Below are 14433 nucleotides of genomic sequence, written 5' to 3'. Positions count from 1 at the left end.
AGCAAAAACAATTTAGGTGACGAGGATGCATCATTTACACACCTCATGAAAAAAGAAACAGCAGGGTACCTAGTTAAGCCCTCCAGCTTAGTGGATACAAGGACTAACAGTTCACCCGCTGATCTCTACAGCTCATCTCTTAATTAGGTAACAGTAAGTGCCGCATTTTGGTCAAGAAAATAATGCAACCACTTACCTAGTACACAAAAAACATCAGCTAAAACAGATGGCATGTCTTCTCGCAGTTCCTGAAAAAGAAATTTAATTAGAATTACCACACAGCCTAAACCAATAAATAATCTTCACAGCCTGACAATGACATTACAGTGACTCAGGGTGAAGAAAACATTTTCATAAAACGAGACTTCTTAGCTGGACTGTCTTGTTTGAAGTCTTAAAGCACTAACTTTTCCTGCTAACTGAGAAATTCCACTCAATAAAATGCAACCCCAAGGCCACTTGCTCATTTCAAATAATGGTTCTACTTCAAAAGTGAAGTAGTTGGTGTGAAAAAGTTGGTGGACATGAGACTAATACAAAAGACAACTACAGCACTGAACTCCCAGCAAGCAAAGCGAAGGAGGTAATCCATCAGCAGCAGGTTTCATCTGCACTTAGGACAGTAGTTTCATCATTCCTGATAAACTGTCACAACAGCAGCCAAACCAATCTGGGGAGTACTTCTGCCCCCGGATCCACATACCACGTAGCCAACGCAAGCATCACATATGCAAGGTCTGATCTGAAAAACCCAAGAGCACAGCACCCAGTTGGTACAGGAAATATAAAATTGCATCATGCCTGTTGAATGCTGGGCCAGGGTCATCATATTGTAAGAGGCACTTGAGCTATAGTTAACGCCTAACAAAGTAATTCACTGTTTTATTGCAAATCCAACACACAAAAAAATTTAATAATAATAATAATAATAATATTTTTTTATTAAAAAGGAAATATAGGAGAGTGGATAACTGCAGAACTAACCAGAATTCAAAGAAATATTTAAACAAATGAGTACAAACAACATGGACACATTTTATTGGACAAATGACAAACTTTCTCTAGAGTATTATATTTCTTTGGGTTCACTTACAATAAATAAATTGTTCATCACACCAGCTTTCAAATCTACATACACAACAAATGCAAACGGAACGAACCAGTGCACTGTATACAGAACAGATAAGCATACCTCCCCACCACATGACATCAAGTCCATTCACCTGTACCTTGAAGGCAGGACTATTTTGAGGTCAAAATGTGCAAGGTTAGCAATCTTTTTACAAGTAGGTCTATTGTTCAGCAGTCTATATGCCATACATTTCCGATCATTTGAACCATCACCAGTATACTCGTTACACATTAGTAATAGAACTTTTACACAAGGTTATGGTAATGATATGATTAATTATAAAATAGAACTCTTATAAAGAGCTATTTTAGTTATTCAAAGAGATCTATTATAGATATTAAAGCTATAACTAACTTTAGTGTTTTTAAGAGCGATATTTGGGTAGCAGTTTGTAAACACCAAGGTGCATTCTAGGCACGTTTTTTGGGCCCAAGTATTTGGGGCAGCACTCCTTAAAAATATTAAACTCCTCCCTACTCATCATGTAGGCTGCATAGCACTGTTCAGCAAATAATGCTGAAGGAGTCTTTTCCACAGTAGAAATCCAAACTGCCCAAATCCATCAGCAAAGCGCATTAGTTTTAGTAAGGTGATCATGTAACTATTAAGTGCATATTCTTGCAAAACTTAAGAAACAAGAGGAAAAAAAGCTGAATGCTTATATTACCCTCCTTCTTTAAGTGAAAACTGTTCCACTTGCTTCAATTAATTAATTACTCCAATTATTCCAATTAATTAACTCCACCAGCATTTGGGCAGATAGTAAGCAGTGCTGGCAAACACTGATTCCAGAACAAATCTAAAATATAATAAGTGAGCCGATGTAAACAATACAGGCTGTGAGTAATATATGAAACAAAATATGAACAATATATACAAACTGCACACAACATTCAGGGCTTCAAAACCATGGAGCACAACAGCAAACATCAAATGATTTATATCTTTAGGTGTATAATAGCAGTGGAAACAAAACCACTAAGGCAAGGATGCACTGATCCCACTCTTCTTATTCTAATCTTGATTCTTTTTAATTTAAAAAATGTTTACAGAAGATGCTTATGTACAATGATGGAGATAGTACACAAACATTACAGGCTTCTAGAATTTTTTATTATATTATCTTAGAGGATTAATAAAATTGTAGTTACAATTTAATAACTACAAAAATGTAATAGGATTTAGCATGTCTGGCCAATGTCCAATTTCATTAATAGGATCAGTACTGGTATCAATTCCATTAGCCTCAGTGGAACTATGCTCTATTTTATTAGCACAGATTAGTGTACTGAGGTGTGCCCAAAGCTAGCCCATGCTGGCACTCACCATAACATCAGCCAAAATGCTGGCAGCCACATCAACCTTGAGACCACCGTGGACAACATGCCAGCAAAGCTCATAAAGAGCTGTCTGGAGATCTATGAAATAAAACACAAACCCCAAGCAAATTACTACAAAGGAAAAAGGTGGTTACAAAATAATCCGTGAATCCTTGTGGTTTCAGACACCAATTAAAATTAGATTAACTCTCCTAACTATGCTAAATGCAGCAGTTAAATTTCCTCCGAAGCCTGGTCAGTCAGGATAGCAGTTCTGTGCTATTTTACAAACAAAATACAGTGTTAAACAGCAGCAAATATCTCACTAGTAAGTAATATAAAATCAAAGCACAGACTACTCTAACTACCCTAAACATTAGACATAATATGAAAAACATCAAGGGCATAACTTTCTCTGCAATTATTTAGCATCTTAAAATATTGATATGACAGATCAAAACCAGAAATTACTTTTATAGACAACACATTTCACCATTTATTTGAATCTCAAGTTTCATCCATATGAAAACTGCATTAGTCATAAGGATTTCTAACCAACATACCACATTTTAAAACAGGGTTTGCACACTAAACCAAATGTCAAACTCCCTGACTTTCAACTAAGTTAAAAGCTGAACTTCCTTGACCTATAATGAAAAACAGGCTGAGTAGGTTAAATTGACACCGAAAAATCAAATAACCACAACAACCAATACCCCATTATGGGAAATGTGTGTAAATATAGCATTTCACTAAATGGCAACTTAAAGATGCTACAAAGAAATGTCCCTGATATCATGACGTCACCAAAAAACAAAATCCCTGACTTTCGATGTCTGGAATAGACATTTTTTTAATTCACTGACCAGTGGGAACCCATTTAAAAATTCCCTCTGCAGGCAGTAGTCAAGTGTAATTAAGGTAGCAAATAAAGAGATTCAAAAAGGTAAGCAGCTAATTTGACATTATATTAAATCCATTATTTATTAATATTCACTCACTCATTCTCATACTCACCTTTAAGGAACACTTCATTGTTGGGTTTCCCTGCAAGATCCTGACACAGCTGCATGCTACAAAGAAAAAAACAAAAATTGTGAGAAATGATGTACTATACCTAAACTTCTGACGCACACAAATGGACTTTTTTGTTTATCCCAGCAAAAAAGTGCATACTGCTAGCTAGCTGCAGCCTTCTGTGTGCCGCCAAAATGTTGCATTGCTACCTAGCACGAATGGCAAGCATCGCCTCACTGAAATGCTACCAGGTGTTTACTGAACGACTTTCTGCCAGAGTTCAACGTCGCCGTAGTTCATGCCACACATTCTTGATAGCCCTTAAACCACGCTGATTAACTAGCTATCTCGTCTCCTGTTGTTCAAATGCTATAGAAAGCTAAACGCTACCTATGCAGCAGCGTGCCACCTGCAACGAAGGGAAGTTGCCATTTTCTTAGTGGAGCCTGCAAATATGCGAATTTTGCTAGCACACTAACGCTAGCTAGCTCACATTACGGAATCGTCGAAAGCTGATATCTAGCCAGCCAAATGTAGTTAATATTAGCTAGCCATCAAGCAACTTCCGAATTCGTCTGTTTGCATCTGTTGCGGGTTAATAATTGCAATTCTTTAAATTCGCTAAGCTAACTAGCAATATATCGCTATGTTCAATTCGATAAAATTAGTTCGCAACGTTTTACCAACCTAGGTTAGCTCATCTGTTACGTTGTGACCTCGCAGTAATTAGCTAGCACAGCTAGCTAGCTAAACAGATAATCACGCGAATGTCAAAAGACTGTACTGACTTCATAAATATCACTAGGTTAGTAAACCCAAGGTTCAGAATAACCTGCTATTTAGAATACCTAGCTATATCTGGCAACTACTAAGGAAGGTAAATATATAGGTCGCTAACTAGCTAAAATATCTCCTAATGTTAGAGGTCTGATATTTAGTTATTTTTTAGCTAGCTAAATCTGTCACGTAGCTAGCCAGCCATTGATAATCGGTAATGCGATGAACAATTAACTTGCTAGCTACGAACATTTGCGTCATGTCTTATTAGTTATGATCGTTAAGCTATTCCATTCATAAACCATGCCCATATAGTACGTATGTAGCTTTCGAGTCAGTTAAAAGCACATTTTCACACGATGCTTTTGTGGCATTACGTGTTCTTTTATCCTGCATTCTATTTGCCCTACTATTTCACATCTAGCTAGCTACTGGCCACATTGCATCCTGCTGGCTAGCTAGCTAGCTAACCAAGTAACTAGCTACTTAGCCACCTAGCAAGACAACCAAGAGAAACTGGGTGAAATGACAATGAAGAATGCACGCTTTATTAATTTGACTTAATTTGAAAAACAAACAAATTCTAAGTTTGTTTCTGCTACACTATATGTCTCAGTAGTAAAAAAAATCTACTCACAACTCATTTTTTCCGGATTTTTCCCAGTTTTTGATCCAATCAGTAGGGAGGATCAACGTCGCCATCTTCCCCACTACACCACACTTCGCCCGGATGTTTAGTACAATGCGCCGGGTCACATCAAATTGCATGCATTCTGGGATGTCGGAGTGTGGGGCGATTGAAAACTTCACCAGAGTCAAAGAGGTGCAGTAAGTGAAATAATTCAAAGGAGGCTTATTTCAACACAGCCTTATCACAGCGCGTGATATGACTATATAATTACACATACACATGAAACGCTTAACCCTTTTCATTCAGTGTTCTATTAGAAGTGGTTGGTGAGCATAAAATTGTAAGAGTTTTAGAATTTAGTCTTAAGGCTTCATCACTTATAGGCTACAATAAGCCAGTGGTTGCTCAGTAGTTAAGGTACTTGACTAGTAATCAGAAGGTTGCCATTTCAAGCACCACCACTGCCAGTTTGCCACTGTTGGGCTCCTGAGCAAAGCCTTTAACAGCATCAGCTAAATGCTGTAAATGTACCTAGCTCTCAAATGTACCTTTCTGCAATAAACTGTTTATATTATCGCCATTTAGGATGGGAACACAACTCTTCTCCTAAAATGTTTTTAAAGATTGAAGTTGTTAGTGCTGTTCAAAAGTGCAGAGGTTCAAGCACATCAAAAACCTAGCTCTACATGACCTCTACAAACACCACTTTAAGTCATGATAGTGGCTTAATCATAGACTCATTACAGTCTGTGGAGATGGGTGTGCGTCTATCTTGGCACTTAAATGCTTAGAATCTTTCTGTGCTGTTGCTACACCTATCATAAAGCCTCTTTATCTAAGATACAGAATCCTGTTCTCACACTAAGCAAGGTGATCATTGACATATATGACACATATTAAATAAACCAGCAATAAGTCAAGTTCAAGTTCAAGTTTGGTTTATTTGTCACATACATAGTCATACACAGTATAACTCGTCGTGAAACGGTTGAGAGTGCTCTGTCAAACTTTATTGTAATATTGCAAATACTAAAAGTGTGTACATTTTTAAATAGTGACCAAGAAAGGAAAATCTATCCACACCTGTTTTATGTTTAATAGGTAAATTCCACTTGCATTTATTTAATGCAATTATTTCATATATGTAGCCTACTGCATATTTGATTAATGCCTTAGTTGTTGTTCTTTGAATTTGATAGATTCTTTTTTTATAGTTATCCTCTGAATAAATGTGCCAATAACTCTTCCTGACATAGTGGAATGGGTGTTTACCCATAACATCTTAGGGGTAAGGATGTTACTGGAAGATATTTAGCTTGCAATTGTACAACAGCAAAGATCTGAAATAATTTATTTCAAAGTCTGATGGTGTTTTATTAAAGTAGGCAGTTTTCTTTTAACATTGTGACTGTGTACTTGGAATATGACTCATTCCTGGTCTATTTCTGTCTGTACATGATGAATCTGCCAGCCACAAATGTCTACTGATGCTTTAGAACTCAGAGGCCCTGCCACTTTAGCAAATGGTGTTAAACAGTGTTAAACTAGATATAGATGATTTGTAGCCAAGATGAATTTTAGATTGAAGATTGTGTGAATGGTGAATAATGTAAAAATATTTTAAGATTTTTTTCTGCTTTTGGGTTGATTGGTGTACACCATACAGAAAGTGAGGTAACGTTTTATTAACTGGATTTGTTTTTTAGAATAAATCTTGTAAAGCTTTGAAGATGCTGTGTTGCATACTGCCTGGAGAGCAATTTTCAAGCCTAAATTAACACACGTTACTGCCCTTTATTATGCATGTTATTACTGTTTGCTTAAGGATACATCACAATACTTCTGGAAAATCTTGTTGTTATACTGTAAACTTTTGTACATGTAATGACAATAAAAATGAGCAAGAACATTTTCCACTACATGGGTTTTTTCAAGTGCTCTGGGCACGCTGAAGCGGCAATAAAGAGACGCGGAGCTCCAGGACTTTTATTTTGAAATTTATGCTCAACATTTGTATCACCATAAGCATCCAATAGAAAAGTTACAAGGAGTTCCTGGACCGCAATCGTGGCCCATAGTGGGAGCTTTAGAAATGTTTTCTAAACTTTTGATACCACTTTCCTTTGTTGTGTTATTTTATGGAACGTCTTCAAATGGCCAGAAGAAAAAAGAGGTTTGTGAATTGTCTTTGCATTTTTCGGATTATTAGTGCGTGTAGACAATTATTTAAAACTGCAGGTAATCCAAATATCAAGCTACAGTATCATATCTTGGAATGTAGGTTAGCTAGCTAATACTAGCTATCCTAGCTAGGTTAGCGAGATTTAAATATCGCTATAATTACCTAGAAAACTATCTAGCTAGCTGTCTAGCTCAGCAGTAATTAAAATGCGAATACTCAGAATGTCAAAAGAAGCATAACATTTGAATGTACATGTTTTAAGTGCAGAGTTTTAGCTAGTGTACGTTGCCTGGCGTGTGGTAACGTTTAGAGAGCTATTTTGCTAGCCAACCATTTACCAGGAAGTAAAGCTAGCGTTCGTTACCCAAATGAGCTTTTTTTTTTTTTCCTGTGGACAAATTGGATATTACTGTTAGATAGCCATTTACTGTAAGGACATCTGCGTTATGCTGAATTTGTCCTCAGACGCTCCTCTCCGAGAAGGTCGGACAGATGATGGATTGGGCCAGTAAGAGAGCTGTGATTAGAATGAATGGAGAAAAGTTCAGACGATTTGTCAGAGCACCCCCACGTAACTATTCCGTGATCATCATGTTTACTGCCCTTCAGCCTCAGAGACAGTGTGCAGTTTGCAGGTAAGTAACCGTGCGCCACACACATTACTAAGCCATGAGGTTTCTCTGAAAGCTCTGAGTTTGCTCTTATGCTTCTTTGCTCATCTTTGGCCATGTGTTTAGGCAAGCGGATGAAGAATACCAAATTCTTGCTAATTCTTGGCGCTACTCCAGTGCATTTACCAACAAGGTTTTCTTTGCACTGGTGGATTTTGATGAGGGCGCTGACGTTTTCCAAATGGTAACTAAGAATTTTCCCTGCTACACTTTCAGGATAAGTTGGTTCATACACATTGGATGTGTACATTTGTGTTTTTGCTGAATGGTATCAACGTAAAGAGTTTGAGGGTTGCTTAAAGATGACCTGATAGTAATGAAGACTAGTCTAATCAAAGTCCATTCCACAGCTCAGCATGAACTCGGCCCCTACGTTCATCAACTTCCCCTCCAAAGGGAAGCCCAAGCGTGCAGACACGTACGAGCTGCAGGTTCGAGGCTTTGCAGCCGAGCAGATTGCTCGATGGGTGGCTGACCGGACCGACGTTCATGTAAGCGTTAATGCAATTGCCATGTCATTCTGTTCTAGCGAGTTGCGTATCCAGCATCTTTATGCTTTGACCCTTACTAGTTTGTACACTTAATTTATGTATGCTTTCTTTTCATTAGACTTCATGTGTAGAGGAACATTGATATCCATTGTTTACTTAATGCATAAAGATGTCTGGCATGTAATTTTATTGTTTGTTTGTGTTTCCCAAACAGATTAGGGTGATAAGACCACCTAACTATGCGGGGCCATTGATGCTGGGCTTGCTTCTGGCTCTCATCGGCAGTCTGGCCTACCTACGGCGCAATAATTTAGAGTTCCTCTACAACAAGAATGTCTGGGCTTTCTCTGCACTGGTCAGTATTTACTCTGTGTGTGAACAAATGCATCTTTAAGTAGAAGTGATATGTTTATTCTGTTACAGAATCCCTTTATGTAGTTTCACTGTGAGGGTGTAAGTGTTGTTTCAGATCCATGTAAATTAGCCATTTTTGTATATGCTAATGTCGGTCAGATTTGGATATGTCAGGCACAAGCAGTTTTATGTGACTACTTCTGAACAATCTATAAATGTTTCAAACTGGTTATATGAAATGGGGAAGAAATGCTAACCAGAGAGAACAGTGCTATCAGCAATGACAAAAGATAGACTATAACATTCTTTTCAGAAAGCTTTACATGAAGAAGGCATACCAGATATTAAATATTCAGTCTTATGACAGAGAATATGTCAATATCATACTCTGATAAATATGAAAAAGTCCTGAAAAAAAGAAACCACAGTTGCATAAACATATATATCAAATACTATCAAATACAAATTAGTTAATGGTTCAAAATCCAGTTTAGGTCATAATGAGAGATATTTTAATAAGCTCAAATGCACTTTGTAATGTTTCACTGCACATGTTGTAATAGCAATGCTATGACAGGTCAACTGAATTCTGTGCATTTGATCCTCAAGATTTTCTCTTTTCCTTCAGTGTTTTGTTTTGATTATGACATCAGGCCAAATGTGGAACCATATTCGAGGACCTCCATATGCTCACAAGAATCCCAGCACTGGACAAGTGGTTCGTGCTCAGGCCTCATGACTAACAGGATGACATAACTACTATTGAATAAAAACTAGTAGCAGCCAGCAATGTTTGAATTTTAAGATGAAGTACAACATAAAAATGAAGTGTTATTATTTTCTTGTCCATTTTGAATGTTTTACCCATTTCTTGGGACTAATGGCTTCCTCATGAGCAGCCTGTGTTTTTGCTGTTTTATCTCCCAGAGCTACATTCATGGCAGCAGCCAAGCTCAGTTTGTGGCAGAGACACACATTGTTCTCCTTTTCAGTATCCTTTATGATAAATAAGCAGGACACTATTATTTAAGTAACTCAACCCCCCCCCCCTTTAGGTGATCCAGCCTAATGCTCTCAACCACTCTCTCACACTCACCATTGCCTTAACTCTGATTCAGATGCGGCTGTTACTTTAGGGTTAGTGCTTCTACATGAGGCAGCGACGTCTAACGTGGACATCGGGAAGAGAAAAAGTATGTTGGTCTTATGACAGTTATTCAGTAGATTAGAATTAGACAAATAAGAGAGCTGCTAGCTATGACTTGCTAACTTCCCTTTATAGTTAACCAGGTTACCATATTTGGCCGGACTACTCCTTTAACCTATCTGTCTCTCATTGTAGTCATGTGCATTGCTGGGATTGGACTGGTGGTTCTCTTCTTCAGCTGGCTGTTGTCCATCTTCAGGGCCAAATACCATGGCTACCCTTACAGGTAGGCTTTTTGTGATGCAGCAAAGGTGTTTTGTATTATCACTGACAGCTTTTCACAGAGCAGAGTACTGCTGCTTCGCCTGTACCTACAAGGCCGATTTATTTATTTTTCTTTCCAATCAAACCCTTTTGGGTTTTCTGAGGGAGACAGAAACACCTAGTGCTTTTTTTTCTGGACTGTTGCACATTTTCCCAGGTGTTGCAGCACCATTGTAATGTGTGATGTTGCTTATGCTTGAAAAAAACATAATTGGTAGACTTCCATAATTAGCACATGACTATACACTAAACTTGTTTTTGGATTAGGAAGAGAAACTGAATTTAATATCCTCTCATTTGATTTGATTTAAACAAATTGCTTTTTCCTTTATTCACAGCTTCCTTATAAGTTAAATGTAGACCTCCTGAAGAATATTCCAACAGAAGATTAACTTATCAAGTACCAAGTCTTTTCAGAACTTTCTACAGTTTTAAGGTGCCTTAATGGTTCACAGTGATTATTCGTTTAGGATTATATGCTTTTTTTAATTTAAATCTGAGTAAACAATTTCAAGCAGGGATCCAAAAAGTGATTAGAATACATGCATTGTATTGCTTGCTAGTCAATTCATTATTGCAGGCAGAGTATGCAATTCAATATTTACCATGTTACAACATGTTTGCCTCGTTAAAAAAGGCAGACACTAATTTGGAAGACATATGAGGGCAAGCACAGTGTTTTTCATTCTACCTCCTGACAAATGTACATATTAAGTTCCAAAGTCAAAAGGAAGCAGGCTGTTCTTCAGTGTAATTGCATTTCACTGAGTATGTGAATGTCCTGGCCTGAGCATGGTTTCCCAAACCATTGTCATGTTTAAATATTCACTATTAAACATTTACAGTGGTATTTAGTCTGCAGTCTGACAATGAATTATGTTGTGATGATTTTGGTAACCTTGCTCCTGGCCAGTGTGATTGTGAAGTGACTTTTATGGCTATGCTGAAAACGTCGGTGCTGCTCTGCATTATGCCTCAGGTGCTGTCTTTTGCCATTAAAAGTGCCTTAATTGCCAGTTTGGATCCATTTTTTGCCACTGCTTGTCTTTGGATCTCTGTTTTATCTGCTTTGCCTGATGGGTAGGTTTGTCACTCTTGAGCTAATGAGTAACATTCTGGACAGTAGGTGGCACAAGTGCTTTTGTAAATGCCCATTTTACATTGCTCAGAAACAACTGGATGCTGAAACTCATGGTTCTCAGTTACTTTTATTACATTTTTTTTTTATTTAAAAAGTGTTAAAATGTTTGTAATTGAAGGGGGAATTGATTGAAGAATTAACTTCATGGTTCAGTTTTGGGTTTTTTTGGGGGGGGCGAGTTGATCAGTAACTTGGTAATCAAACAAAAGAGGATATTTGTAGCAGACCTGCAGAATCCATACTTTCTGCTATAAATGTTTATTCACAAACTATAATACAGCTATTATGCTGTTATTAGCCAAGTTAGTTCATGAGTATTCACAATATAATCACATTTAGGACTAACTGCTTTTTTCGTTTTCCGTTTACTTTGAGATTCACTGTTCCTTAGGTTTTCATTTCCTTTTTTTATTATCATTTGTCCCCTTCCATGTATATCACAATTGGTCAATGTCAACAAAAGAATGGGATTGCTTTCAGGACAACTGTTTAGTTCTATATTTTCCTGCTTTTTGCTTTTATTTACATACTGGAACAGGTGCTGCAAGGTTATTTGCCACTGTAAATCCAGATGTCCTTGCTAGGATGTCAGTGAGCCAATCACGCCAGAGTTGCCTTTAATACCTTATAAGGCAACAGGCTGACTGCTAAGTAGCATGCAGCGGGTGTTTCCCCTGCAGAAGGCCTGCATTGTTCCTTGGATGGCCGCCTGCCAGTAGGGGATACGCAGCTCTCCGGATGCCAACCACATGGCTAAATTTAGATCCCAATTTCAAACTAAAATATGGTAGTCGCGTTAAAAGTAACTCGCCAGCACTGGTCAACATTGGCCTCATGTTTGGTTGGTGTGATGATGCATTGTGTTTTTCTGTTTTAATATTAAACATGAACAGCTCATAAACATTAAAGTGATGAAGGCAGACAGACAGAATTGTAAACAGACTTCAGAGCTGTTTGAAAGTGAAACGTAGACTCGGTGTAAGACTTTGTGACTTCAGATAGACATTCCATGACTTCTCATGCCAGAAATTCCCAGCACTGATTTCCTGATACCTGTCAACAGTATTTGTTGCAAATACACTTTCGCCAGGACAGTAGGGTTGATTTTTTATTTTATTTTATTTTATTTTTTACATTTTCTCCTCAGTTGTCAAGACAGCTTGCAAAGTTCTTTTTATGGTAGTGTTCTCAGTCAACTGTTTTCCTGCATGACATAATCTTTTTCTTTCCTCTAGGTAGGATTGAGATCTCCTGATTATGTATTTGTTTTTATGACCGTGAGAGAAAACACTGCAGAAGGAGCATTGGTACAGCAATATACTGGAGCAGGAGCTTGATCACTGGTATCCATTATAATCCACTTTATCGTCAATGTTCCAGTATTTTTAATGTGCCAATTTACATCCTCTGCAACAAAGAATTAATTTGTTCTTTTTCTTATTAAGACATTCATATGGACCATCCACTTGACGGTGGCCTTCCAAAGGTTTTGATGCATTGTATAAACAGTCTACTTGTCTGACCAGTAGTAGAGTGTTACAGTATTAGTTTAACTGGAGTGTGGTTTTACCTGTTCTTTTTTCTCAGTAGAGGGATCACAGTGCGTTTTGTAGACATTTGAAGTCATTGGGTGATGTCACTCAGTTGAGCCTGAGGTGTACCTAAGCATGGCAAGAATCTTACGCTAGAAAACAAGGACAAAAATAAAACAAGGTCCATTTCTTGTAGATTAAGTCTGGCTTCACACCCACTCTAGTGCACTGCTGCAATTTGCACCTTGTGAAAGTGATCTTAAATTAATGTAGATGTTTGTGTTACAGGCTTCAGCCTTTCTCGTAGTCATTTAGATCTTGATCGGCAGCATGGAGTGATATAGTTGGTGTGTTATCAAACGACTCATGTTTTTTGGATTGAGAAGGAAATGCTCACTGCACATCTAATAGAAACCAGGAAAAACAAGCTATCTGTCCAAATTCATAATCAAGTTTTCATATTACAAAATTGTTTGTTGTCTCTAATCAAGACTTTGATCTAATGATTCTTTAAAAAAATAAGAAACCTTCTCCACCCAAATGTTGGTGTTGCAGTAAAGTTGTCTATCAAGTTTACTTTGCTATGTTGTGGGGGGAAAAACTTCACTTTCTCACCCTTAAGCACTTCCTGGAGTAGGACTGGATGCAGATTTGGGTTTATTAGAACATTTAAAAGTTTAGGTACATTTTGAGCATGCATGTTCAAGTGTACTGCTGTTAGGATGATATTGTGGAATAGCAATACCAAAGGCTATCATCATCAGGTTAGGAAATGACATTTCATATTTTCAAGAGTTGTTGGCATTATAAGAGTTGACTTAATGAACAGGTAATGTGCATATATGCGTATTATTTGTTTATGCAAAACCAGCTTTTTTTCTGGCCACTGCTTTGTTAGGCTAAGCTAATACAGTAACTTGTTGGAGAGAAAGACTGAAATATTAATTGTGTGTTTATTGCAAAAGCTGCACGATCCATCATTTTGTTGATTCATTGACCCAGTTGTTGTATAGCCATGTCTATAGATCCAAGCACTCGCACTGCACAGACATACATAACACTTCCATAACAAACATCCTCATTTCTGTGAGTTTGGAGAATTCCGACCAAGTACCATCTCCATGCGAAAAGATATGCAGGGCAGGATGATGCTAACAAACAACATGAAAAATGTTTACTAACAGGCAACTGGAGAAAAATTATATTGACACATTTTATCATATGTAGATATGACTGCAATAATATCGTTACAATAAATACTTTATTTTCCAGATGCCTCAAAAGCTAAATTATATATAGCATATGAATTTGTTGAGCTAGAAATGCATTCACTTTCTTGACAGTGGAGCTGTTATATGTTTTAATGCTCTATAAATGAATGAGCTGGTGGACAATTAAAACTGCTTATTTGCTTTAATTCCATCTGGATGGGTTGTTTATTGTTTTATGAAATATGTCATTTAAAGCCCAAATGAATCACCTTTTATGGCTTGGCCTGTAGGGTAGCAGAAACAGGATAAACACATGACAACCTTTTAGTTAACATAAAAATGCCAGTTAGCTTTATCCAGATTTTTATTAATATTGGAAAAAAACTTTTCAGGACACTGACAACAACTGTTTTGCAAAGATTTACCAAATAACCCTGAAAACAGCTCAATTACCATATGCTGGTGAGAGATGTAATTACAGTAGATCAGCTCTGACAGTTATTG

At 37.4% G+C, this 14433-nt stretch overlaps 2 protein-coding genes across 4 annotated transcripts in view; one reads left to right on the top strand and one right to left on the bottom strand.

Annotated features, from left to right (window-relative positions):
• thoc2 (THO complex 2) overlaps positions 1–4972 on the bottom strand; it is a 56208-nt gene extending 51236 nt beyond the window's left edge. For all 3 annotated transcript variants that reach the window (XR_004776719.1, XM_035532043.1, XM_027029027.2), the window contains exons 1-4: positions 4883–4972; positions 3469–3524; positions 2459–2550; positions 197–248 (exon numbers count right to left, since the gene is read on the bottom strand). Coding sequence is in view for 2 of the 3 variants with exons in the window: in XM_035532043.1 (XP_035387936.1) it covers positions 197–248; positions 2459–2550; positions 3469–3524; positions 4883–4947 (265 nt within the window). In the remaining variant the exon portion in view is untranslated. The remainder of the gene's footprint in view (positions 1–196; positions 249–2458; positions 2551–3468; positions 3525–4882) is intronic.
• A 1962-nt stretch (positions 4973–6934) lies between these two features.
• On the top strand, positions 6935–11531 carry magt1 (magnesium transporter 1). The gene is made up of 10 exons (XM_027029029.2): positions 6935–7049; positions 7524–7693; positions 7796–7913; positions 8080–8220; positions 8435–8575; positions 9203–9292; positions 9502–9565; positions 9693–9767; positions 9917–10007; positions 10384–11531. The coding sequence occupies exons 1-10, from the start codon at positions 6969–6971 to the stop codon at positions 10397–10399; spliced, it is 987 nt and encodes a 328-aa protein (XP_026884830.2). The 5' UTR covers positions 6935–6968; the 3' UTR covers positions 10400–11531.
• Positions 11532–14433: the final 2902 nt, after the last annotated feature.

Source organism: Electrophorus electricus, chromosome 12 (assembly GCF_013358815.1).
Source record: "Electrophorus electricus isolate fEleEle1 chromosome 12, fEleEle1.pri, whole genome shotgun sequence".
Taxonomy (NCBI): Eukaryota; Metazoa; Chordata; class Actinopteri; order Gymnotiformes; family Gymnotidae; genus Electrophorus; species Electrophorus electricus.
This window is presented reverse-complemented; position numbering and strand designations above follow the sequence as displayed.

Bases quoted from the DNA above. Each gene is read 5' to 3' on its own strand.
- magt1 (XM_027029029.2), top strand. From the start codon at position 6,969: ATGTTTTCTAAACTTTTGATACCACTTTCCTTTGTTGTGTTATTTTAT. The intron at 8,576-9,202 runs GTCAGTATTTAC...CTTTTCCTTCAG, and splicing joins TCTGGGCTTTCTCTGCACTG to TGTTTTGTTTTGATTATGAC. The intron at 9,768-9,916 runs GTATGTTGGTCT...CTCTCATTGTAG, and splicing joins GGACATCGGGAAGAGAAAAA to TCATGTGCATTGCTGGGATT.